The following is a 27128-nucleotide window of genomic DNA, read 5'->3' as shown; positions in this document are numbered from 1 at the left end:
CAAAGCTAGGGGAGTGTTTGAAAGTGGCAGAACAACACAAAGATCCTTCCATTCCTCTGCTATTTTCTTTCTCTACCTGTACAGTCATACCATGAGAGCAGTTTTGGTTGGATGACTGCCGGTAATAGTGGTGCCCTTGCTCTGTTTTTGCAGGTAGCCAGTGGAGCTGATTCCACTCAGGGCCAGGTGGACATCTTCTCCTTGAACAGACCCACACCTCGACCTGTAAAATCCCTCCAAATGGGAGCTCAAGTGAGGTGTCTGGAGTATGTGCCTGAGCCTAGCCCATCAGAGGATGCTGAAACCAGCCTGCACAGCTCTGCTGAAGTTGGAAATACTATCTGTGTAGGACTTGATGATGGCAGGTAATATATAGACTGCGTAAAATGTGCAATATGATCCTCAGTAGAATTATAAAATACGTATTAAATCTGGTTAAAATAAACTATGATAAGACTAGTTTTGGGCAGTAGCATCGCTACAAGTAGTGGTGCTACTAGCTTAACTACATTTCTCAGTAGCGTGGCGGTAGTGTCGCTACTTTTTACATCAATTAGCTTTTTAGTAGCAAAGCTATTATCTTAAGCAAGTAGCGCAGTAGCATCCACACAAGCTACATTTACAGATCACAGATCATTAAGTGATCCACCGACATTCACAGAGCTGATGAAAGTAAATCCATGTTATAGCGTAAATGGCGAATTCTTTTCTTCGTGTTTTTTGGTGGTTGAAAGCAAACTTTTTGGTGAATTACTGCCACTTCTCGCTCCGGTCGATGACATCGCCAGCCAATCATTGGGCTGACAGGAGAAACTTGCTTGATGGAAAGATGACTGTAAAGCAGAGATGCCCAAAATAAATAGCCCATGGTAACCTTTGATTTGGCCCTCCCATCTGAGAACAGAGGGAGAATGATGGGGATGGTTTTATTGTTAAAAACTAACTGAAATTAAATGTTTCAGTTAAATGATGTAAATTAATTAGATTTTGTTTAAATGTTCACTCTGTCAATTGACAATGCAAACACTTTGGTGAGCAAATCAAATCAAAGGCTGATTCTGCTTGACTAGTGTATTCAGCATGGAACTCCACTGTTATAAATGTGATTGTTTATGTTTCTGTTGCAATAAGTTATCGTTTAAATAAGTTATATTAAATAAATCCGGAAATTACCCATGGCAACTTTACTATAGTTTGGTATATTTACTTTCAGACCACGGCTCTCAATGATATTTGGTTTTTGGCCCTTCATATGAAAAGCTTTGGGCACCCCTGCTGTAGAGGAATTATTTCTGAAGCAGGACTATACCTCAAAGTACATGTCTTAAAGTTAATTCTGATGCTGTGCTCTTGTTAGAGTCGAATTGGTTTTAAATTTATTCACTGTTTGTTCCACAAATCTGCCCAATGCATTTCCATAAAAAATATTTAGTAGTTTAATGTAAATACAGTATTTAAAATATTTAAAATACTAATGTGCTTTTGAACAGTATTATAGGGAATAATACTGTATTATATAGTAGAATGCATTAACAGAGTTGTAAATACTATATACTATAATACACTTTCCTTTATTTTTCCATTAACTATACATTACTATAGTATTTTAAATGTGCAACACAGGATTTCATGATTTTTTTTGTTTTTGCTGTCTTGTAAAATTTGTTTAAGTTTGGAAAAGTTAATTAATTTATTAATTGCAGTAAATAATTGAACTTAATATATGCCGCATGTTTCATTGGCAGCTTTATTGATCAATAAGACAGAACTTACTTGATTTGAAGTTGCTTCAATTTAAAAATGAAAACAAAAATAGCTAAGATGTAGCTAAGCTACTTTTGCCATGTGGCTTTTAGCTTAGCTTGCTACATTTGACAGGGGATAGCTTTAAGTGTAGATAAGCTACAGTTTTAAGTAGAGTAACGAATAGCTTAGCTCACTACATTTTCCAAGTAGCTTGCCCAACACTGAATAAAACTAATAGTTAAAACAGTATAATAGTTATAATATAAATAGAAAATCTCCTCTTAAAGTGTCCAAATTCCATTCTTAGAGATGCATATTACTTAAGTTTCAATATATTTACAGATTAAAATTGACAAAGTGTCTTCAATGGAAGATGATTTTTACATAATTTTCTAAATATTTTTGGCATAAAATAAAAATGAATAATTTTCACTCATGCATGCAATGTATTTTTGGATATTGCCAAACAAATACTCAGGCAACATAAGATATATATAATATACTATACTATACATACTATAATATACTATACATAATATAAGGGTCACATATAGTGTTACTTTTTGTTGAAACCTATATTGTTTGAACATTAATGTTGTGATTGGATGTTTTCATAAATGTGTCAATTGGTTTTAATATTATCTGCAAGTCTTAAAACTCTTAGAGTGGATTTTGAAATCTAACATTGGTTTTACAGAGCCAAGTTAAAGTAGCTCTGAGAAAACTAGACCCACCAAAGCCTTTGGGATCTTAGATATTGATGTTGCTTGCTTCTATGTAAATGAAATGCCACATCAATGCTGCCTTATTTTCCTGTCAGCTCTCATGGCGGTGTGTGAGAGCGAAGTGGTAGCCAAGACTAAAAGCCTAATAGCTGTTTGTTTTGAGGACACATCTAGCAATAAGGGAAACGAGAGAGGTAAAAGCCTTTTAATCAGATTTAAGGCGCTATTACAGACATTGCAGTGTACACAAAGTTAAGGAACAGGTGACTACTATGCTCAGTAGGCTAATAAGAGGTTTAATGACTCCAGAGTCATTTAGTTTTAACGAAAAGAACAAACACTATAATTGTATTGGACATCTATATAATTGTAAAGGACATCATCATGGCAGATAAAACATAGAGTCAATTCCACATTCACATACAGTGCATCCGGAAAGTATTCCTAGCGCTTCACCTTTTCCACATTTTTTTTGTTACAACCTTATTCCAAAATTAATTAAATGTATTTTATTTCCTCAAAATTCTACACACGATACCCCATAATGACAAATTGTTGCAAATTTATTAAAAATAAAAAACCTGAAAAATCACATGTACAGAAGTATTCACAGCCTTTGCCATGAAGCTCTGAATTGAGCTCAGCTACATTCTGTTTCCACTCTCAAGATCATTCTTGAGATGCTTCAGCAGCTTGAGATGCTTCAGTTGATTGGACATGATTTGAAAAGGCATACACCTGTCTATATAAGGACAGTGGATGTCAAAGCATAAACCAAGCATGAAGACAAAGGAATTGTCTGTAGACCTCTGAGACAGGATTGTCTCGAGGCACAATGCTGGGGAAGGTTACAGAAAAATTTCTGCTGCTCTGAAAGTTCCAATGAGCACAGTGGCCTCCATCATCCGTAAGTGGAAGATGTTTGGAACCACCAGGACTCTTCCTAGAGCTGGCCGGCCATCTAAGCTGAGTGATCAGGGGAAAAAGGCCTTAGTCAGGGAGGTGATCAATAACCCGATGGTCACTCTGTCTGAGCTTCAGTATTCTTCTGTGGAGAAAGGAGAACCTTACAGAAGGACAACTATCTGTGCAGCAATCCACCAATCAGGCCTGTATGGTAAAGTGGCCAGACAGAAGCTACTCCCCGCCTGGAGTTTGCCAAAAGGCATCTGAAGGACTCTCAGACCATAAGAAACAAAATTCTCTGGTCTGATTAGACTAAAATGTAACCCTTTGGCGTAAATGCCAGGCGTTACGTTTGGAGAAAACCAGGCACCGTTCATCACCAGGCTAATACCAGCCCTACAGTGAAGCATGGTGGTGGCAGTATCATGCTGTGGGGATGTTTTTCAGCAGCAGGAACTGGAAGACTAGTCAGGCTAGAGGGAAAGATGAATGCAGCAATGTACAGAGACATCCTGAATAAAAACCTGCTTCAGAGTGTTCTTGACCTCAGACTGGGGCGACGGTTCATCTTCCAGCAGGACAATGACCCTAAGCACACCACCAAAATATCAATGGAGTGTCTTCACAACAACTCGGTGAATGTTCTTGAGTGGCCAAGCCAGAACCCAGACCTAAATCCTATTGTACATCTCTGGAAAGATCTGAAATTGGCTGTACACCATCGCTTTCCATCCAACCTAATAGAGCTTGAGAGGTACTGCAAAGAGGAATAGGCAAAAATTCCCAAAGACGGGTGTGCCAAGTTTGTGGCATTGAATTCAAAAAGACTTGAGGTTGTAATTGCTGTCAAAGGTGCATCAACAAAGTATTGAGCAAAGGCCATGAATACTTATGTACATGTGGTTTTTCAGGTTTTTTATGTTTAATAAATTTGCAACAATTTCAAAAAATCCCACGCAAACGCAGGGAGAACTTGCAAACTCCACACAGAAACGCCAACTGACCCAGCCGAGGCTCGAACCAGCTACCTTCTTGCTGTGAAGCGACATCACTACCTACTGCGCCACTACATTGCCCTATACAGATATATGTACAGTAAATATATCTATAGGTCCCACTCCAAATGGTTTTCAAGGACAACATTTAGTACAGCAGATTGTTTTTACACACATTTCATAATGCTCATAATATGTTTAAAATGCGCATTTCATAATACATATGCAACTGCATGTAGACTAGGCCTGTCATACCAATTCAGATGCAATCTTTGTAGCATTAGAATAGTATAAGTTATTATCTTGTTAAAACTTTTGAGCTGTGTTGCTTTGTGGGTGAAAAAAAAAGAGGTGCGGTCCTTTTGGCAGAAATTAAACGGATTCCTCTCTTAAAATCACTGCTTTTCTGAGCAAATTTAATCATTTGTGAAGGTTGAGAAGAACAATGAGTATTCACAGACATTCTCTATGCAAATGAAAGAAACTGATTAGCTTCAGAGAAACTAAATTTCCCTTTTAAAAGATCATTACACAATATAACGGCAAATACACAGTTGGAAATAAGGCTTTAGCTTTCTTTTCTCCATTTTACAAATATACTTCCTACATAGATGTCCTTATATCTTTAATGTTTTTCTCTCTCAAAGCATCATGGTCTATGGCAGTATGGACACAGCTGCTCAGTGTCTTGTGACTCTCCGGAACCCTGAGGGCTGTCCAGTTTTGTGTCTCAAACATTGCAATAATGTCCTGTTTGCTGGCCTGCGGGATGGAAAGCTCATGGCGTACGAGAGACATCACAGAGGTATGAGTTACATATCGCTTGATGTCTCATTATATTTTTGTAGAGCTTGCTATCATCTCTTTTACATCTTACAGTACATTTATTCTGCTTTCAAATGCATCTAACTCTTACTTCCGAGTTGGTTATCATGCATTCAAGTTGTACAATTTGTTTGTAAATTCAAAACTCTTTTCAAAACAACACAAATCCAGTTCATAAATCCAAAACACGATTCATAATTACACAAATCCAGTTCATAAATTCAAAACACAATTTAAAATTACACAAATCCAGTTCATAAATTCAAAACACGATTCAAAACTGCACAAATCCGGTTCATAAATTCAAAACTCTATTCAAAACTACACAAATCCTGTTCGTAAATTCAAAACACGATTCATAATTACACAAATCCAGTTCGTAAATTCAAAACACAATTAAAAATTACACAAATCCAGTTCGTAAATTTAAAACACAATTAAAAACTACACAAATCCAGTTCGTAAATTTAAAACACAATTAAAAACTACACAAATCCAGTTCGTAAATTTAAAACACAATTCATAATTACACTAATCCAGTTCGTAAATTTAAAACACAAATTAAAAAATGCACAAATCCGATTCGTAAATTCAAAACACAATTCAAAAATACACAAATCCAGTTTGTAAATTGAAAACACAATTCAGAATTGCACAAATCCGGTTTGTATATTCAAAAGACTATTCAAAACTACACAAATTCAGTTCATAAATTCAAAAGACTATTCAAAAATGCACAAATCGGGTTCGTAAATTCAAAACTCTATTCATAATTACACAAATCCAGTTCTTAAATTTAAAACACAATTCAAAACTACACAAATCCAGTTCATAAATTCAAAACACGATTCAAAAATACAGAAATCCAGTACGTAAATTCAAAACACGATTCAAAATTACACAAATCCAGTTCGTAAATTCAAAACTCTATTCAAAACTACACAAATCCAGTTCATAAATTCAAAACACGATTCATAATTACACAAATCCAGTTCGTAAATGTAAAACACGATTCATAATTACACAAATCCAGTTCGTAAATTCAAAACTCTATTCAAAACTACACAAATCCAGTTCATAAATTCAAAACACGATTCATAATTACACAAATCCAGTTCGTAAATTCAAAACTCTATTCAAAACTACACAAATCCAGTTCATAAATTCAAAACACGAGTCATAATTACACAAATCCAGTTCGTAAATTTAAAACACGATTCAAAAATGCACAAATACAGTTCGTAAATTTAAAACACAATTCAAAACTACACAAATCCAGTTCATAAATTCAAAACACGATTCAAAAATACAGAAATCCAGTACGTAAATTCAAAACCCAATTCATAATTACACAAATCCAGTTCATAAATTTAAAACACAATTCATAATTACACAAATCCAGTTCGTAAATTTAAAACACAATTCATAATTACACAAATCCAGTTCGTAAATTTAAAACACGATTCAAAAATACACAAATTCAGTTAGTAAATTCAAAACGCGATTCATAAATACACAAATCCAGTTCATAAATTCAACAACATGTATTTTGAGTTTTGAGACTGATCTGGCTCCATAAAATTATGCCTTTTCAGAGTACACAGTTGTAATTACTGTTTATATGCATCTACGACATCTATGACCAGCATCAAACTGTCTGTGCCACATTTGCTGTGTAAAATTTGAATTTAAGCATTTTTATACATGTAGCTTTTTATTTAGTGGCTAATTTGTATGAATTTGTATTAACACATTCATACATTTGAGTAAGATTGGCTCATCCCCAATGACAGTTGGGTTCAGGGGTGGGAGCATGCCTCCTTATAAAAACCATACAAGTTAAGTTTGAATGAGTTTGTACAAATTAGCCTCTTTTCTGCTAGTATGTAAAATAGTTACAGTACGTTTCCTCATGAGATCAGGCTGGGTCACACTCCTTCATATTTTGTATTTAAATTATTCCCACTGGTAAATATGACTTTTATGTAAACAAAACTTAATTTGTAATCCGAATTTAATTAAAGCGTGAGGATGTATACAGTTGTTTCTCTTTTGCTTGTATGCATAATACAAAACAAAGCTCATTCTGCATATATTGCTGACGTTTGTTTAGGATTTTGGGTAATCACTTTGGATTTGAATGTCTATGTTATTTCTATCCTATTAGGCTTGTTTTTTCTCTCTTTATCACATTAGCACAGAAACGGACATTTACATTCAGTATGTTTTCCCTTTTCTTTTTCTCACTAATGGGATTAAACACTAAATGGGTGGGATAATTAAGAGGGGTAATTATTAGTATGTCCCCAAATGAAAGGGACTCAATAGAGTGAAAGGGTAATCAAATCAAATTAATAGTACAAATGAATCTGATTGTCCCCGTGTTCAATTTGCTCTTTCATCAACCTTCCATTCAAACATTCAAGGATGTTATTTTTTTTCGGTCCCTCCTCTGTTCCCTGAATGCCTCAGTGAGTATGTGAAAGATATTAGTTCTGTCATGCATTCAGAGATGAGACAGGAACGATAAGATTGTTCTGGGTATGTATTAGTTAGATGGAAAGCCAATGGATTCGGGATTACCTTGAAAGCAATTTATGATTTCGCAAGTCTGTCCTCTGCCCGAGCTTGCGCCTTATTCATTTGCAGTAAGTAAGTGTGGGCTAATGACAACACGAGACGGGCAGCATGCAGAACTCTTGGATTTGGAGACAAGATAGATAGCACGAGACAGAGTCGTGTGTCTGTGTGTATGTTGGGGGTGGTGAGAGCCAGACAACCCTGGCACAATGGGTTTATCACAATGCACTACTTACCTGGCTGTCAACAAGGAATTACCTCCACTGAAGTGGAAAGTAAGATTAATTATGTTGATGTGCAGTGTGGCGATTGAATATTACTATTCATGTAGCAGAAAGAAATGAACTGCAAGCAGATACATTCCCTGGGAAGTATGGGATAGGTTTTTTACCTTTTCTTTACAGTGCTTAGCATATATAAGTACACCACTCACAAATCTATTTTTTTTTATTATGGTGGCTTGAGAAAGCCAGCATACTGTTATACTATATATATATATTTCTTGGCTGCTGCATGGAGGGCGCCATAGCAACCAGTGTCTTCCGGTGGAATGCTAAGAACTTCCGTTTACAGCGTATACAACTGGTAATTTGCGCTCTGAAAATGGGTTTCAATAGTGTTTTGAGTGGATTACGGAGTGTTTTTGTGACACACAACTTTGAAAGGTGTGTGTTAAAGCCGTTATAATATGTCAGAAGTGGTTCAAGCGCGCGAGAAAAACGTTCTCCTAGTTCACATGTCTGCCGTCAGAAATACAGTGTGTGTGTGTGTGTGTGTGTGTGTGTGTGTGTGTGTTTCCCTGGCCTGTCAGCTGTTAGCTCAGTGGCTCTTCACACACACACTTGCACACACGCAATACTTCACTGCATTATAGAGCAAACCAGATTACTAGCATGAAACTTAACAGGTATGCAAGTCATGCAATGTACAAAAATGACATATAAAGGTCCGTTACTGATACTCTGTAAAAGTAAAAGACACAACACAACATTGGTTGGGGGGTTACTTTGTTTCAGATACAATGCATTCAACAGTTGTTAACATTGCAATAATCAATCCATTTCTTTCAGTGTTTTAGAAATAAGTCCTTAAGTCTCAGAATAAATGTCAATTATTCTATTTCCTTCACAATTAGAGTTTTTGTCCAATCACCAATAGAGGGGGTGTCATGCTCATACCAGTATCTGTTAATACTCTTCTTGCTTACCACACTTAATATATTTACGAGGTAAACATCCTCCTTCAGTACCACCTCTTCATAGTTTCCAAGTTTTTTTAAAGAAGTCTTTTGGTATATGATATCCTACGATTTTTTCCATTTACGACAAAACCTCATTCTAGAAAGGTCCATAAAATATGGAGATGATCTACATCAACCTTCCCACATATTCTCAAGTATTTTCAAGCAAGTTTGAGGTGTGGACCATTGTTTGCTTTTAATTTTGAGGGTAAAATGAAAAAACGTAACAGCTTTTTCCAAGCAAATACTTTCCACCTCTGCGAACAGGTGATTGTGTGTTGTATCTTACAGGCAGAAAGTCATTTTTCTATTGAAATTTCTTTTGCTAATTCTGTTTCCATTTCTGCCTAATGTAGGTTTTTGGAATCGTTTATATTCTCCCTAAGAACATGGTAGAAAGAAGAACTGATTTTACATTTTTTATTTTGTATAAGAATCTATAATTCATTCTTTCATTCATTTTCTTTTCGGCTTAGTCCCTTTGTTAATCACGGGTCACCACAGTGGAATGAAACGCCAACTTATTCAGCATATTTTTTACGCAATGGATGCCCTTCCAGCTGCAACCTAACACTGGGAAACCCCCATACACACTCTTTTGCTCACACGTACACTACGGTCAATTTAGCTTACTCAATTCACCTATACCGCATGTCTTTGGACTGTGGCGGAAACCGGAGCACCCGGAGGAAACCCATGCGAACACGACGAATACATGCAAACCCCACAGAGAAATGCCTGACAGAGCCGGTGCTTGAACCAGCGACCTTCTTGCTGTGAGGCAGTCATGCTACCCACTGTGCCACCGTGATGCCCCAGAATCTATAATTAGTTTTATTAATTCATTCAAATCTGAAATGTCCCTTTATTCCCTTTCAAAGTAGTCTCAAATTTGTAGATAGCGGTAAAAGTCTTTATTGTCCAAGTAATTATCAATTTTTAATTCTGAAAAACATTTAAATTGTCCTTGAGTCACAAATGTACATGCACAAATCTATTTTTTAAATGCAGATTTTTAATAAAAAGCAGTACAATATTATATTTGTGCATATACATTAGATTAGTCAGTACTGAAGCCAAATCTGGAGCTTATCTAACAAAATAACTTACAGTAACGATCCAAAAACTTTGTAGGTTGTAATTTATTTTGCAATATTTTGCTTGAATTTAATTGTATTATCTTTCTATTTCTAAATATGTTTGGTGACTGAAATATTATTTTAATAAATATATCTGTTTTATAAATCTGTTATGTGTAAATGCACCAAAATACATTTCCCATATTCACTGGGAAATGGACACAAATATTCATTTTCAAAAAGGGTAGGCCTGTCACAATAATCAACATATCGACTTATCACATAACACATGGACATGACCTCAATCATTTTTGGTGATGCAATATACAATATATCGCCCATACTGGACATAAAAAACAATTCTAGCAACATTTTAGCTGATCTTGCAACATCTCTTTCTCTATTGGAACCAACAGTGTCAGAATGGTTAAAAAAAACACTATAGTAATTACTATAAATTACTATAGTATATTTTCATGTGGGTGCCTGACAACTGAAATGGTTGCATATATCGCAGCCTCTGTTTCTTTTTACCTTGCACTTTTTTTGTTAAGATTTATTATTATCTATTTAGGATATATGCATTTTCACATTCTGATTCCAGCGCTTAATTATTATATTGTTATATTACATATATAATTATATATAATTAAATGAAATATTCTTAAAAATAAAATATTATGTGTTCTTTGGAAGATTCTATTGTTATTCTGGCATTATATAATGAGTGGCTTAAAATGGCCTTAAAATGACAATAATATTGTTTATTATATATATTATTTATATATTCTGTTGCAAAATATCGTACAACAAAAAAAAAGATATCGTGACAGGCCTAAAAATGAGGTGTACTTAATTATGCTGAGCACTGTAAGTTTAGCCAAAAAATACGAATGATTTCATGGAGCGGTACATTGAAGAGTTAACATTGTAATAAAACACTCAAAATGTGAGATTAATCAGAAAGCTTTTTGAAACGTATGAGAAAGCGGAAATTGCTTGGCGTGGGGTAGTTTTTTTCTTTCCATTTTTTCTTCGTATATTAAGAAGGTAGGGTCGTTTAATCAACAGTACGCAGTATTTATAAGGATAATAATGAGGTGTCTAACTGTACAAAGAAAATGCATAAATATATTACACCCAGAAGCAATAAGCACCCATCTGAAGAAACGGCATCCATCCCCCTCTACTTTATTACTTTTCAAGCAATAAAGCAAAGACTGCATCTGCAGATGCTTTGAGTGTCCAGATAAGTCCTCTCTGGCCCTGAAGGTCCTTGGTTTTGAAAGGGACAAATCTGAGGCAGCCTTCATTTGAGGATGAGGGGGAACGAAGTGGCTGAGGGGATGTTTTCAAAGCATACGCACGCAAAAAAAGTAGGAAGACTGACATTTTGAATATGCCATGCAATTAACCTGAGGAAGTCGGAAGTCATTGTAAAGCTATTCTGGTTTCAAAGGCAGAAATAAACAACTCGAAATGTTAATTAAATGGCTCGCTGCGCTTCCCTCTCTAATTTTGCTTCATTAACACACTGTGATGGGGGCGAAAAAGACGCAGAAAAGGCTTATGTAATGCATCCCATAATGGTGTCCATGGTGGCTACGGCACAAACCCTGTGATTAAAACTGTGGAAAAAGTCTGGTGTGTTGTGAGCACACTGGAGAGAAACGTATAAATTGGATTACACAACACACCGTGGTTATTAACACCGCACTTTTAGCACATTAGCATAAAAAGCGCTAGTTTTAGAGGGAGAGACGCAGTCCACAAACACGCTGTGCGCTGCTTGTTCTAGCTGTATGTTTTTAAGGCGTAGTCAGAAATTATACAGTTCCACTACCAGTTATACATATTTGTCTTGCAAACACAAGGATTTACTCTTGAGTATTAATGAAACCAATTTACTTTAAGTGACTTGCTCAGGGCAAAAGCAGTGGAATTAGCATGCAGCACATTTCTGTAGCTGTGCTATTTGAAGCATTCATTTTTAAGGGAAATAACATGCAAATTTACAAGCATTGACTATCTTTGGCCGTATTTGAAATGTTCCACTAGATAGGATTAGCGATTTTGCCTTCAAGCAAGGTATTTCGCAGGCTTCGTTGTATTTGCTACCATGTGCTTTTACCTCATTTTTTGTTTACTTTGTAGTAAAACTTTCAGATTATGCAGGATGGAACATTTTGGGGTGTTTTGTAGGTGTAACTGTACATCAACATAACTACTGCATATATTTAGGATAAATAGTAATAATTATATCAGCTTGTATACTATATTGGATCTACTAGCTATGTGATGAGTAAAATATTAATATTTATTATTACAATAGCAAGTTGCTAGTTTTTAGGGTTTATCCACCAAACGCTGCTTTCTTTCATTTTTTTCAGTTCATCTTTATTTCTATAGCACTTTTACAATGTGAATTGTTTCAAAGCAGCTTAACATAGATGTTCTAGTAAATTGAAACTGTGTCAGTCCAGTTTTGAAGTTCAGTTTACTTCAGTTCAGTGTGGTTTTTTACTGTTGAAAGTTTAAACACTGAAGAGCAAATCCATCGATGCGCAGCTCTACAAGTCCCAACCTAGCAAGACAGTGGCGACAGCGGCGAGGAACAAATTTCACCAATTGATGAAAGTGAAGGAAAAAAAAAACCTTGAGAGAAACCTGAGCTCAGTTGGGCACGACCATTCTCCTCTGGCCAAACTTTTTGTGCAGAGCTGCAGTCTAAGCGCTGGAGGTTGGATAATGCTGGACGTCCATCGTGGAGAAGCTGCAGGTGTGAGTAGGTCACCTGCGAGTGTACAGGCTGGTCCACAGGATTAATGCAAAGACTTGTCTGTCACTGTAGTCTTTCAGGAGGCAGTCTCACACTTTTCACTCCTTAATGACCACCACAGCATCTGCTCAGGATACGGCCTGGTCCAGAATTATGGAGATGTCTAAAAGTCCTCTATGGTTGGCATCATCTCTTTTTATGTGTTGTCCTTGAGGTCCTTGATAATTGGCATCATCTCTTCACAGGTCTTGGATCACATCAATGGCGCTGCACAATCTAGCTCTCTTTCTTTCTTAAATGTACTGAAATTAGATTTTTTTTGTCTGAAAATGAATATACTGCAAGGCGACGCAGTGACGCAGTAGGTAGTGCTGTCACCTCACAGCAAGAAGGTTGCTGGTTCGAGCCTAGGCTGGGTCAGTTTACATATTAAACATGGGACATGTTTACATATCTGTGGCTACAGATGGCCAATCCTCCGCTACACCTGGTTCCCACATTCATTTCAAAGGAGAGCTACCCTGTACTAAAATGGCGGCTCTCTATTGACGCATTCCTTCCAATAGACAACAACAGTGTAGGCGACATCTAATGTAAATATATATAGAAATTAGCATTACCTGCTTTTGTCCATTTCATCTGCAAAACCTAGTTAAACGCAAAAATGTGTTCAGAAAGGAAAATATGGTGGAAATGACAAAAGAAATGACTAGCATTTAGCATTTTATATACTATATTTACAGTTGAAAAGTTCCTAATAGTTTCTTGAACTTATGATGGACTTATATTTTTGTGTTTCTTTTGTTTTGTAGGGGGACTTTGGAACCAAGACACCTCTAGAAAAGTAACAATTGGTTCAGATCCCATCAGGACTCTGCTGGCTTTGGAGAACTCGGTCTGGGCTAGCTGTGGTAACACAGTTACTGTAGTCAACGGCTCCAGTTTGTCCACTCAGGTAGGATCATCAAGCGCTTCTCATGCTGATTTGCTTTCACACCAGACTTTAGCAAATGGACGAGCACAGACATTGTTTCACGGGCACTTGGCCAACACTGACAGACAAATTAGCTTGTCTGTGAAGATCAATAATCCTACCGAGGAGCTGCAATCCATACAGCCAGGGTGTCTCCTCTGGGGTCTGTTGTTCGCTTTTCTTTTCCCCCCTCTGAGTTTTATACCACACCAGATGAGTAAATACCGCTGACGTGCTCATAATCTTTCTCGGCTGTCTCAAATATTGAGGAGTCGTACCCCGGGGATCTACCCCATGGGCCTCCATATAACCCTGAGCCTTCCTTTAGTTCTGCCTTCTTGGGTTTTATCTCCGGAATCAAACATCTCTTTTATCCTGCGAGATTTCTCTGGATGCGCCCATCAGAGAGGAGATTTGAGCTAGTGGTAGGTGAGTGGGTCCCTGCTGCTTTTCGGTTGATCCTCCACAGTTCAGGCCAGTGCTCTGTTTTGTTCCACTGATTACATTGTATCCCTTTCCCCACGGAGCCGTGCTGGCCCAGCAGCTGGAGGGGGAAGCATCTCCTCTACAGCTGTAAATCTGCCTCATTGGGACTCATGGCAAAGTGTTGTACAATGATGTGTGTCGACGGGATAAGCAACAGAGCCTGTGCGAGTTTGGCTGTCTTGTCACCTGTTTTTTAAGATGTGTATTCCACACTATGCTGCATGTTACCTTGTTCCCCTGACCCGAAACGATTGAGGCTGCTGGATCACTATCGATGTACAAAGCTGAAAGTATTTCAACCGTGGTGCTGCAGGGATAACAGAGTGATGCTTGGGGATGTCTGCACTGTTGGCTTATGACAATATCAATTTTTCTTGTTGCGATTAATTGCTGAAGCTTGTTTCATGGTATATGATGTTATCACAATATTAAGCTGCTAATAAACCTTTAACAGGTATAATAACAAAAAACTGGATGTATTCGATTTGTATGTATATGATATGCATACAATGTGCAGAAATATTCACAACATTATCATGAAGCCTAATATTTTTAAGCATACATGCCACTTGCATGGGCTTTGAATTGCTTTTGAAATAGTTTACTGTTAGCTTGTCTACAGTGTGTCAGCAGTGAACCAGTATACTTTGTTACACTGTTTGAAAAGAAATCAAGTGTACTAAATATGACAAAAAAACAAAACAAAACAAAAAAACAGATGCCAGTGGCAATGAGTGCATGAGTGAAGGGTTTTAAATATATCTGCAACTCTATTTTAAACAAGTGCAAAGACAAGTTTAACCTTTACAGCATTCAGAGAGAAAGCGCAGAGACACTGGAAATGTGGAGTCTTTCTAGTGTGTATATTTTGAGCTGTATACCATGATAGTTTGTGCGATTGACTGTAGATATTCTGAGATACTGTTAATACTAAGTGAAAAAGCTGAATTTTCTTCAAGTTATATTATCTATACTACATGCAAATAGTGGTGTATTGTATGTAAGAACAACATTGCAATGTTTTAGGTGCTATTTATTGTGGAAATAGTTGCAGATTTTTTATATTTTACCTCAGTATAAAAAAATAGCATTATGATATTTATTTAACCATTTCATGCATACGATCACACTGGTGTGATCAGCCTTGGCTGGTCCCTGAAGCTTACGATCACACTGGCATGATTAGATTGTTCAGAGCACGCGTCATCAACTGCTAAAATTCAAATCTGATGGCACGCTCTGAGGCACCGAAAGAGGTGCACACAATTTATCTGTATTTAAATGTATTAAATTACACATCAATTTAGTAGCTTCTTCCACTACCTCAACCTTAAACCCAACCCTCGCAGTAATGTAAAAATATTATTTGTTGTGCAATGTCACAAAAAATTATGCTATATTGACGTGAGAATATTCAGCTTCAACTTCACTGCGCTGCAGGAGAGGGTAAAGTCAAGATAGTATACAGCTGAGAATACAACCTAATGCAATCAGATGCACCATTGACCTAGTATAAAAAACAGACACATTTTAGCCAGTCCCATAGGAATTCACACAATCAGGACTTTCACTGTCCTTATATGCATGTTTTATACATCTCACTTCAATTGGCAGTGACATTTTTGCATGTGTGAACTGCCCCCGAAAGTTTGCTAAATTGACCATACCAAATCGTTGTGACTGCAGTGGACTCGATTTACAAGTTTCTCATGACCATGTAGAAATTCCATTCTTGTAGATCAGAACAATAAAAGCTGAGGAGTCATATATCCCACGCTCTGTGAAATGAGGGGTTGTTTAAAGATGTTGCTCTCGAAAAGCACTGTCACCTAGTATTATAGTGGACTAATGAATGGTTAGGTGTGATGCTTGTATGGTAGGCGGAGGATTGTTGGGTTTTGTCTGCTAGTATGGAAAAACAGTGCTCTCCTGCTGTGAAACAGGGATGCAGTATTATAGGGTGAAGTGGTGGAAGCAACCTTTTTCTCAGTGTGAGATTCAGAAACTGAGACCACCTTTTACAGATATATCATTTACATGTCTGTCTGTCTGTCTATATATCTTTCTATCTGTCTATCGATCCATCCATTCATCTATCCAAATAGATTATCATTTTATCCATCATCCATCCATCCATCCATCTATCCATCCATCCAAATAGATTATCATTGCATCCATTCATCCAAATAGATCATTATTTCATCCATACTTATGTGTTATCCTTTTCATTGATTCATCCATCCATCCAACCATCTACAGTATCATCCATCTGTAGCATCTGTCCATCCATCCATCCATCCATCCATCCGTCCATCCATCTAGAGTATCATCTATCTATCCATCCATCCATCCATCCATCCATCCAAAGTGTCTATGTATCTGTCTCTATCTAACACAGGATATGTTTTGAAGAATGGATAGATGATTATTATAATCTTATAACTATCTATCTACCTACCTACCTACAGACCGACCAACCGATTCACCCACCCCACCCGCCAAACCCTGTTCCCTCATCCTGCATAGACCAAATCCATAGTCAACAAAATGTGCAATAGGGACCATCAAAATAAAGTCTTACCAATATAATTATTTTTTAGGTGAACGAACCCTTTAATTCATTTAATAAAAGTAAAAATTGCACATTATATGGTATATCATAAACAAACATCACCTCAATTATAAAACGTGCATATGAGCAGATTTAAGACATTGCCTTCATGCATTTCAGATGACTCTCCTGTGAGTATGTGCATGGCTTATTGTGTCAGCGTGTTACTCTGTTTTATGTGGATATTACTTGATTTACTTGATCTCACTTCAAACTGAACCATGAAAGTGATGTTTCAAGCAAAATGCTTGAAAATTCAGCTATTCAATAAGCAGCTACAATATACTTAAGATATGCATGCTTTACATGGTCTGTCTTCATTTAGTGGATGCTTTTATTCAAATTGAATTACTTATGTAGAGGCCAGACATATCCAAGATGTTCTTTACACCAGTTATGTGTAAGCTTGTTCACATTTTCCAATGATCTGATTTGTTTTATAGCTATGAATCATTGCTTTTTTTTTTTACCACAATTTTCCTCATACCCATAAACCTAGTATACAGGGCTGCTGCTGGCCAAAAGGGTGTCCTAAGCAAAATTTTACTGCGGTGCCCCCACAGAGGAAAAAACACACAAACATATGGATTTAAACACTTATATACATATATATGCATACACTTGAACATTCAAATACTTGCATTATAAAATATATGGTTACATAAAAAACACTGACATGTCTTCCGCAGAAGCATTCCTTAATTCAAACATTTGCAAAATGTAAGGAATAAAACCCTCTGTCTATCTGCATAGCTGGTAGATGGACAGTCCTCAGTGCAGCACTGTGTCTATACCTGTGCAGCTGCTGGTGCCTCAGGAGCAGTGCTGCATCATGCCACCTCATCTTATTTTGTGACAAATTACAGCATTAAACCTGTCATTTAAAGAAAAACTCATGATATACCATTAAGACAATGAGCAAGTCAAACACTCTTCTTAATATTCCTAAACTACAACCAAAATGTGGATTTAACAAAAACTGACCCTTGCTGTCAGTATAAATCAAAGACATTAGGGTTGTTTGAGAATTAAAAACTGTACTTTTAAACAAAAACAGTTTATTAACATTCAGACAAAATTAAACATTAAGGAATCCATGCAATAAAAATGGTTTATTGCCTGAGACGTAATATGTTATATTGTTGAGCTTTTAGAAACCACAGAATATCAGTCAGTTTTGTTATTTCATATAGCTATGTAAAAAAATGAAAACAACTGGCCTGTTAAAAGCACACCAGTCTACTGATGTAAAGACTAAAGAGATTTTATAGTCATTGCAGCGATACAACGAATATAACTTGTCAGCTCTCAGGGAGAACAGCAGCCATAAGAAATGTATAGAAATAGACAAAACAATAGACAAAGATAACTGCACTGAGTTATGATAAATAATAAATACAGTGAAATAATCGTGCAGTGCATGTATATTTAACTGGTGTGCAAAACAGAATTGTAAAGCATTGCACAAGTTAATAATAATAATAACTGAGTTTGTGTAATTAGCATCAACATGGGGAAGTGGGGCAACGGATTGATTTATTATGAAAAGTGATAGAACATGTCCTATCATACTTCAAAACAATGCACAGCAGCAACGCAAAAAGACAGAATGAAGCAACAACAAATCAGGCAGATTTTGTGCAGTTGTGGCGAAGTTGAACATTAGCCTGACTAATTAACTTAAACAACCCAAAATATAATGTTTTGCAAAATTATGGACATAAGGCACCTGAAAGTGATGCACAAGATTCATCTTGTACTTTTTTCCTCTTCTTGGCTCCAGACTGTTGTTGTCTTTTCCCGGGCATAGAGTTGCAACTTGCATCACTTATAATCATAAGCTGTTAGCAGTCGCAGACACAAGTGGCTCGGAAAAAAAGTTGCGTCACATGTTTTTTTGCATTCGCCATAAAATGCATTTTTTAAAATGTATTCATCAACATATGATCAATAAATTCAGTTTATGTTAATATTACAAAAATAAATATTAATAATTTATTTTTGAGCAACCGTGGTGGTGCCCTCCTCCGGAGTTGGTGCCCTAAGCAGCCTATGTACTCTGCGTATAGGGAGCAGCGGTACTGCTAGTATATAAACACTTAAACAGTTATTATAAGTGCCCGGTTGATCTTTTGTTCATGGGTTATCATTAAAAAAAAACAGCAACAACTCAGCATTATTTTAGAGTTGTGTCAAGAACACAATTTAACAAAAAACATTTGTCTTTGAAACATTTTCAATGATATTCTTCAGAGGAACACATATTATAGGAAATACTATGAAAATGTCCTTGCTCTATTAAACATTACTTGGGAAATATTTGAAAAAAGATACAATATTTACAGGAGGGCTAAAACTTTGGTCTTGTTCATGAATGTAATGTGAAGGGGATGCTGACAAAAGAGTGCAGATCCAAATGCAGGGTTTATTGAACAGAGAATGGTCAGGCAAGCAACGGTCAACACAGGGGCAAACAGATGTATACAGGAAATCCAGAGTCGTGGTCAAAACACAGGCGAATGGTCAGTACAGGCAGGCAGCAGGCAAGTTAAACAGGCAAACATGGCGAGGGTCAAAACATAGCAAAGCAAGGCAAGAGAAAACCTGTCGGAATGTTCACAAAGACAGTATAACAAGACTCAGCCCTGATGTGTTTGTGTGCACTCTGTAAATAGTCCTTGTAATCAGTTCATGAGCAGCTTCCAGCCGTGAGTGTGTGTAATCTACCGAATGAGGAACAGGTGCGTGTGAGCTGTGCATGACTGTAACTTGTAGTCCTTTAGTAATCTGCCAGGATTAGATCACTGGTGATTGTGACAATGTAAGTTTATGTAAATGTATATGTAAGGTATAATGTACATTCAGCTGGTTGATTTCACATATTAAATCTCAGCAGGCAATGAATAGGATTTTAGGGCACTACCCTGCATATTACATGGCTACTTAGCAGAAATCTAAAATATTTGACACAAAACATTGACCTCAGCTGTAGTAGTTTACTAGCTAGACTTTTAATTAAACCTTAAGCTTGAAAAAAAAAAAACAGCTGGATGCAGCCTATTCGATCCTACAAATGATAATTTATATTATTATTATTTATTTTTTATTTTTTAAATTATTATTATTATTATTAATTATCAACGTCATCATCATCATCATTATTGTACAGTTGCAAGATGGTCAAATAACAGCAAGGTGACACATAAGCATATATATGTGAACTAACATTTTGCTAGCAGTATTCTCTGTGTGTCTTCTCTCTGAAGAAACAGTCCAAGCAAAATAAAATGAAAACATTGAGAGAACAAGAGAGCAAAGGCAAGCACTGCCGACAAGTCAATTAAAAGCGAAAACACATCAAAGGCAGTTTCAGTCGTCTCCCTTGCTCTCAAACAAAAGAAGCTCCCTTTGGCAAGGGCACGCAAACAGGTGCTAATCCCTGTCCGCTAGTGTGCAGAGGAGAGAACGGGCTCTCGCACCCACCTCACCCCCTCTAACTAATCTGCCTGAACCTCAGACTGGAGAACTAGCTGTTTGTAAGAGTTCTCAGGGCTCCTCGGTAGCACCACAGACCTCAGGGGGCTGCGTGCAAACCCTCGATAAGAAGCGCAGCTCCCTCATGCCTCATTAGAGGATCAGGCATGAAATGGCTCCTCTTTCCCTGTGGACATTTAAAAGGTGTTTGGGAGGGGGCGTATTGTTTTCTGAGACAGTGGAGCTCGGCTCAGCTGTGAATCACTTTGAAATCAAAGAAACCGAATCCTGACTCATTGAACCCTTCATGATGTGTGGCCCTTGAACCCACTGCTCGGATAGTGAGTTTGAAGTCACAATTATGCTACGCAGTGCTGGAAAAGTGAAAGGAGGATGTTTATTTGCATTGGATGATGCATTAGTGGTTTGTAGAACAGAATATATATATATATATATCCATCTTTATATATATATATATATATATATATATATATATATATATATATATATATATATATATATATATATATATATATATATATATATATATATATATATATATATATAACAGAAAAAATCCTTGCTTTAATAAACATAATTTAGAGAAAAAATATTTACAAATAATTTTGACTTCAACTATATATATATATAAAACTGGAAAACAAAAATCAAAATGAAGTTTTGTCAAAACTGTTCGAATCAAACTAAGGCAAGTCATTGCACTTGGCATCCATCCTTGAAACGCTTCTCAAGCAGTATTATGATGTGCAGGGGACACAGAAAAGGAAGTGCGGATCCAAATGCAGGATTTATTATGAGAATAGTCAGGCAAGCAACTGTCAACACAGGTGCAAACAGATGTATACAGGCAAATCCAGAGTCGTGGTCAATACACAGGTGGATGGTCGAATTCAGGCGGCAGACAGGAATAAATAATAAAACAAAGCTAGGGTCAAACACGGCAAGACAGGGCAAAGGAAACGCGTCATAATGTTCACAGTACAGTTTAACAAGACTCAGCACTGAAGTGTGTGTGTGTGCTGTTTATAAAGTCTATCTAATCAGTTCATGAGCAGCTTTTTTATATGTATATATGTATATATATATATATATATATATATATATATATATATATATATATATATATATATATATATATATATATATATATATATATATATATATATATATATATATATATATATATATATATTATCCCAGTTAGCTATATTATCCCAGTTAGCTTAACTGTATATAATATAAGTGTTAGTTACCCCAAATTGAGTTTGATCCAACCTGTTTGAATTTCTTGTCATGAAAAAAATTAAGATATTTTAAACTGTTGCTAGTCCCCATTGACTCACACACTATGTGAGGGGGAAGATAAAAAATTGTATGCTCTCAGAAAAAAGGTATGAAAGCTTTTGGTACTGTACTATTATGTGCTTTCACATGTCAATATGAACCGTTTTGGTATAAACGTGTAGCTTTTAAAATGGTACTACACCAGTGACAGCTTTTGTGCCTTTATTTCTTAGAGTGTTACATTGTCATTTTTGCAACAGCATGAGATCATCTGGAAGATTTCTCCAAGAGAACAATATAACACTGGATCCACATAAAACACTTTTAAACACAGATGCTAGGGAACTGTTGAAAGCACGGTGAAAGATTATAGCATTTTGGACAAAGTCAATAAAATGCCTTTTAAATATGTGTTCATTTTGTTGTCAATTATTATTTTTTTGGTTTTGTTTTTTAAATCTAGCAAGGACTTTTTTCTGGAAGATCAGATAGAATTATCTGTCATCTGAAATTTCACAATAGAAGCTTGATAACTCCTTATTATACAGCAGGGGGAAATAAGTTTTGAACACATCACCATTTTCTCAAAAAACATATTTGTAAAGGTGATATTGACTTGAAATTGTCCCTGGATGTTAGTAACAAAGAAATAAATCCATACAGTATATGCAAAGAAAACAAATCTAATTAGTTTACATATGAAGTTATGTGTAATAAAATGAAATACACTGGGAAAAAGTTTTGAACATTTTAAGAAAGGAAGGTGTAGAAAAGCAGTGAAAGCCCAGACAGCAGCTGAAATCTCTCAGTAGTTAGAAAGCAACGCTCTGCCCTTTGTCGTTGAAATTAATATGAGCTTTTTCAATCCAACATCTATCAGGATGATGAAAATTGAACCAGAGTGGACATTTCAGCAAGATAATGATCCAAAACACAGCCAAGGAAACTCTGAAACGCTTTCAGAGAAGGAAAATCAAGCTGTAGAATGGCCCAGCCAATCACCTGACTTGAATCCAATATAAAATACTAATTAAAGATTAAAGACGAGACCCACAGAATCATCAAGATTTTACACTCTGTTTGTGAAAAACTCACACCTGAGCAATTCATATGACTTCATTTTTCATATGAGAGGTGTTTTTAAGCTGCCATCATCAAAAAAGCTTTTTATATAAACTATTAAATACATTTCAGTAGTTTAGTACCTTCTCCTTGTGTCTTTGTTATTACACATAACAATTTTTTCAGATTTTTTGTTTTGTTTGTTTTATTTTTATGTTTATATTGTTTGGGTTTTTACCAAAATCTGGTTCAATTCCATGTCAACAGCTCATTAAGAAATTTTATTCCCAGAAAAAAAAAACAGATGTGTTCCCCTGCTGCAGTCTGACTTTGTCATAATTGTCATTTTAATACCATCAGTTTAATTGTATAGTACTGATAGTTTTCACATTTCTTGTTGGTCTTATTTTGAAAGCTTTGCAAGTAACTCTTTTTAAAGTAGAATTAAAGTTCAATTGACAAATACTTGAAAAGTAATTTAATGTCCATTGGGCACCTGGACTTACCATTGATTCTGTTTAATGAACCAACCAACACTACACAGCTTACAATTTTAAGAAATATTAAGGGTTTATGATTTAGACGAGTTAGCATTAAACTCTGAAATGAAGATTTCAATTACGCAAGTCTATATTGCTGAGTGGAACTTAAGAAGAAGCTGTACCAGTGGCCCTTTGGGGTATTAACAGTGAGCTGGGTAAAATGTTATTAAAGGATTCTTTCAAACATGGTAGCAGTTCCCCTGGTCAAATGAGTTCTGGAGCAGTGTTAGTCATAAGGGTCTTGTAAAACTAGAAATCTCAGTTATGATTATCTTATCTTTGAAACAAGCTGCAAAATCATCACAGTTGGGATTTGAGACCTTTGGGCTCTCAGAGAGGAATTAATAGAACTAAGCACATTGGACAAAACTGACTGCATTGTTGAACAGATCTGCATTGTGTCAACATGTTAGAGTTTATTTGCAGTTTTGTTTTACATCATATGCACTCAGGTCTCCTTAAGGGTTTCACAGTGTAATGGAGTTTCGATTGTAGTTGTTCATTTGGCAAGTGCAAAACACATTGAGTTCTTTAAAAAGATGATCACAGGAGGAATAAGAAACCGTGGCAGTGTGTTTATCTCCATTCTCACAGAGTCAAGGGTAAGATGACATTTTTCATCAAACTTCTTTGTTGCAGACTGAGCTTTTTAACACAAACTGAGAAGAGAAGAGTATACAAGTGTACAGTACCATTTATATAATTCCCTCCATATTGCTCACATTTGTACCTTTTAGAATAGTTGGTTTTATATAATTAAGGGTTAAGTCACTTTATACTGACAGTAAATGAATAATTTATTCCATTTACTATGTTTATGCAATTTTAGGATAATGCATTAAATATGTTGATCTGCATAAATTCTAATAATATGGTGTGCTCCCTTTAGTTTTTTTTTTTTTTCAATATGATAAAATCTGCACCTAAATCCCAACGGAAATGCGTTTACAGAGGGGGGGGAAATGTGTGTGTAATGTTAATAAAAATGTTTTTTTTTTTTTTTTTTTTGCCCATACAGGGAGGTCCAAAGTAACACAGATTGTTTCTTTGAGAAATGCTCTTTTTTAAAGATGAAAAAAAAAATTAGCATTTAGCAAAAAAAAAAAATCTTCTGTAAAAAATGTGCATACATCTTTGAAACAACATTAAGTTTAGTAAATTATTACATTTAAATAAATTATTCTTTTATTAAAAATTGTCTTTATTGCTGAACTTTTATTCATGATAAAAGTGAACTAGTATTGATCAGAAAGCGTTTTTAACTTAATCTTTGGATGAGGTATCTACTGCTCAGCAGAAGATGTTTTGGTGGAGGGTGGCCAGAATAATGCCTGCTTCTTAAATGTTTAGCCACCGGCTAAAATCCAGGATTTCCCAAGAGCGGATCAATCCAAATACTCAGGTTTTGCTTTTAATGGAGCCAGTGTTTTACAGGTATTGGGTAAAAACATGTAATGTAATGTAATATAATGTAATGTGTATAGCGCATTTATCATTTATGGCCATACACCCAAAGCGCTTCACAATCATGAGGAGGGCTCCTCTTTACACCATCAGTGTGCAGCATCCACTTGGATGATGCGACGACAGCCACAGGACAATTGCGCCAGTGTGCTCACCACACACCAGCTACAGGTGGAGTGAAGAGACAGTGATAGAGGCAGTTTGGTGAATGTAGATGATTGGGATAGGTAGAGGTCAGTAGAGGGAATTTGGCCAGGACACCGGGGCTATACCCCTCTTTACAAGGAGTGCCATGGAATTTTTAGTGACCACTGAGAGGCAGGACCTCAGTTTAACGTCTCATCCAGAAGACGGCGCACACTGACAGTATAGTGTCCCCTTCACTTTACTGGGGCATTAGGACTCACACAGACCTCAGGTTGTGCACCCACTGCTGGCCTCACTCACACCACTTCCAACAGCAACCTAGTTTTCCCATGTGGTCTCCCATCTAGGTACTGACCAGGCTCAGCCCTGCTTAGCTTCATTGAGGCTTCTTGGGCTGCAGGGTGATATGGATGTGGCAAAAAAATGACCACAAAAAAAGAGAAATAATAAGATATGAATGCCCTCTTCACTTAGAAGCATATTTGCATAACCGGTCATACAGAACACCATAAATCAGATCTGAACTACTTTTCGAATAGAAAGTTTGAAGATTATGCAGGCACACCATGTGCTCATGAGAATAAAATTTTACAAAGGACATTAAATTGCTGGTAATTTTAGGGGCTCATCATTAGAGCAGAATTCGTGAAGCATTGTGCAGCATCCAATATGGAGAAAATGACCTGTGCAACATCTGAGCATGGGCTCATTGCAGCTATGTGAAAAGTGAGCACATGTATATGGAGAAATGTCCATTAAAACAAGCTCTGGGTCATTGTAAACTAATGCATGCTCTTCAGACTCAAGATTTGTACTCTTTCATGCCACATCGAGTGGTTGAATGCTCGTTGTTCAGATTTTCCTTTCGTGTGAGCAAGTCCTTGCAGATGTACTGTATTGAATAATAGAAGGGAAAATAATGGCAAGATACATTTGTGATGAACCCCTTGTCATTATAGTTCAATATTCAGTTTGCGAGGTAATGGAGAAGAGAAAGCAAATGAGAGGAACGAGGAGATGGAGTTTTGTAACTACTTGTTTATGTCATGCCTTATTGAGTTCTGTATCAAATTGCGTTCAGGTCTTTTCTGCTTGTTGATTCTCATTGGTCTCAGGTCCTTCTGACCACATTGTAAACCATTAGTACAGCTATGTATCTGAAATGAGTTAGCATTTATATAAGGGACATGTTTGTCATGGTTATACTTCCTAGGAAAGGGCGCAGGTCAGACATTTCAAATGCAGCTTGGATGCAATGAGATTGTTACACCTTTCTGTTTTTCACTCTCACAGCTTTATTATAGTTTCTTCTTGATCTGTAAATATTGTGCTATTTGTTATAGTGTGGATTTTGTTACCAAATATCATTCGAATGGATATTTGCAGATTTTCCTTCAGAATAAATGTAATGCAAATGCATTATAGACCTTCAGAATTAACATGAAAATGTGTCAAATGTGAATTAAGTACAATTCAGCATAACTCTGGGAAAGACATTTAGCAAAATCCATAAAAATATATCTTAAATGTCTTGCTGATGAGTCATAATGACCATTTTATATGTAGACCTGAGAATGTAGTCATTCAATTCAAAATTATTAAAATGCTGTATCATTTAATGACTTGTCAAGAGGTTTTCAATCATTGCAATTACATCTAATGCATAACTCGGTTCATGCAGTCACGTAACTACAGGTGAAGTGGCACAAATAGCAAATTGGGGCACTTAAGTTTTTGCTTTTAAAGGCATTGTTCAATCAAAAAGAAATTCTGTCATCATTTACTCTGCATCTTGCTGTTCCAAAACCTCATAATTTCTTCTTCTTTAAAAAAGCTAAATCTGAAAATGTCCTCCTAAGCTAAAACTGAAATGCAGTTTTGACACTTCTAAAGAAACCACATTTTGTGCAAGTACACAATAGCAGAGTTTTGTTTGTGGTTGAACAAACCCTTTAAAATTTCTTCACTTTATCTGTCAATACTGTCTGTGAGATCAGGTAAATGCTTTAAAATGGTTTAAAACATTTTTGTGTGACCATTTAGAAATCCACACATGCTGTTCTGTTGGGATGTTTTTGATTCATGCAGATTTTCGATTAAAGCTTCTTTTTCAGCTTGCAGGGAAAAGCTGATTCACAGCCATTATTTTCTTTGCATGTAATTTACTTGTGCAAATGAATAAACATGCT

At 36.2% G+C, this 27128-nt stretch overlaps 1 protein-coding gene across 1 annotated transcript in view; it reads left to right on the top strand.

The window, feature by feature from the left end:
- The window catches only part of arhgef10la (Rho guanine nucleotide exchange factor (GEF) 10-like a), a 248459-nt gene that overhangs the window by 204692 nt on the left and 16639 nt on the right, over positions 1-27128 (top strand). Inside the window, exons 23-25 of the mRNA XM_056467799.1 lie at positions 154-365; positions 5020-5177; positions 13688-13830. Of these exons, the coding sequence (XP_056323774.1) occupies positions 154-365; positions 5020-5177; positions 13688-13830 (513 nt within the window). The remainder of the gene's footprint in view (positions 1-153; positions 366-5019; positions 5178-13687; positions 13831-27128) is intronic.

This window comes from Danio aesculapii, chromosome 11 (genome assembly GCF_903798145.1).
Source record: "Danio aesculapii chromosome 11, fDanAes4.1, whole genome shotgun sequence".
Taxonomy (NCBI): domain Eukaryota; kingdom Metazoa; phylum Chordata; class Actinopteri; order Cypriniformes; family Danionidae; genus Danio; species Danio aesculapii.
This window is presented reverse-complemented; position numbering and strand designations above follow the sequence as displayed.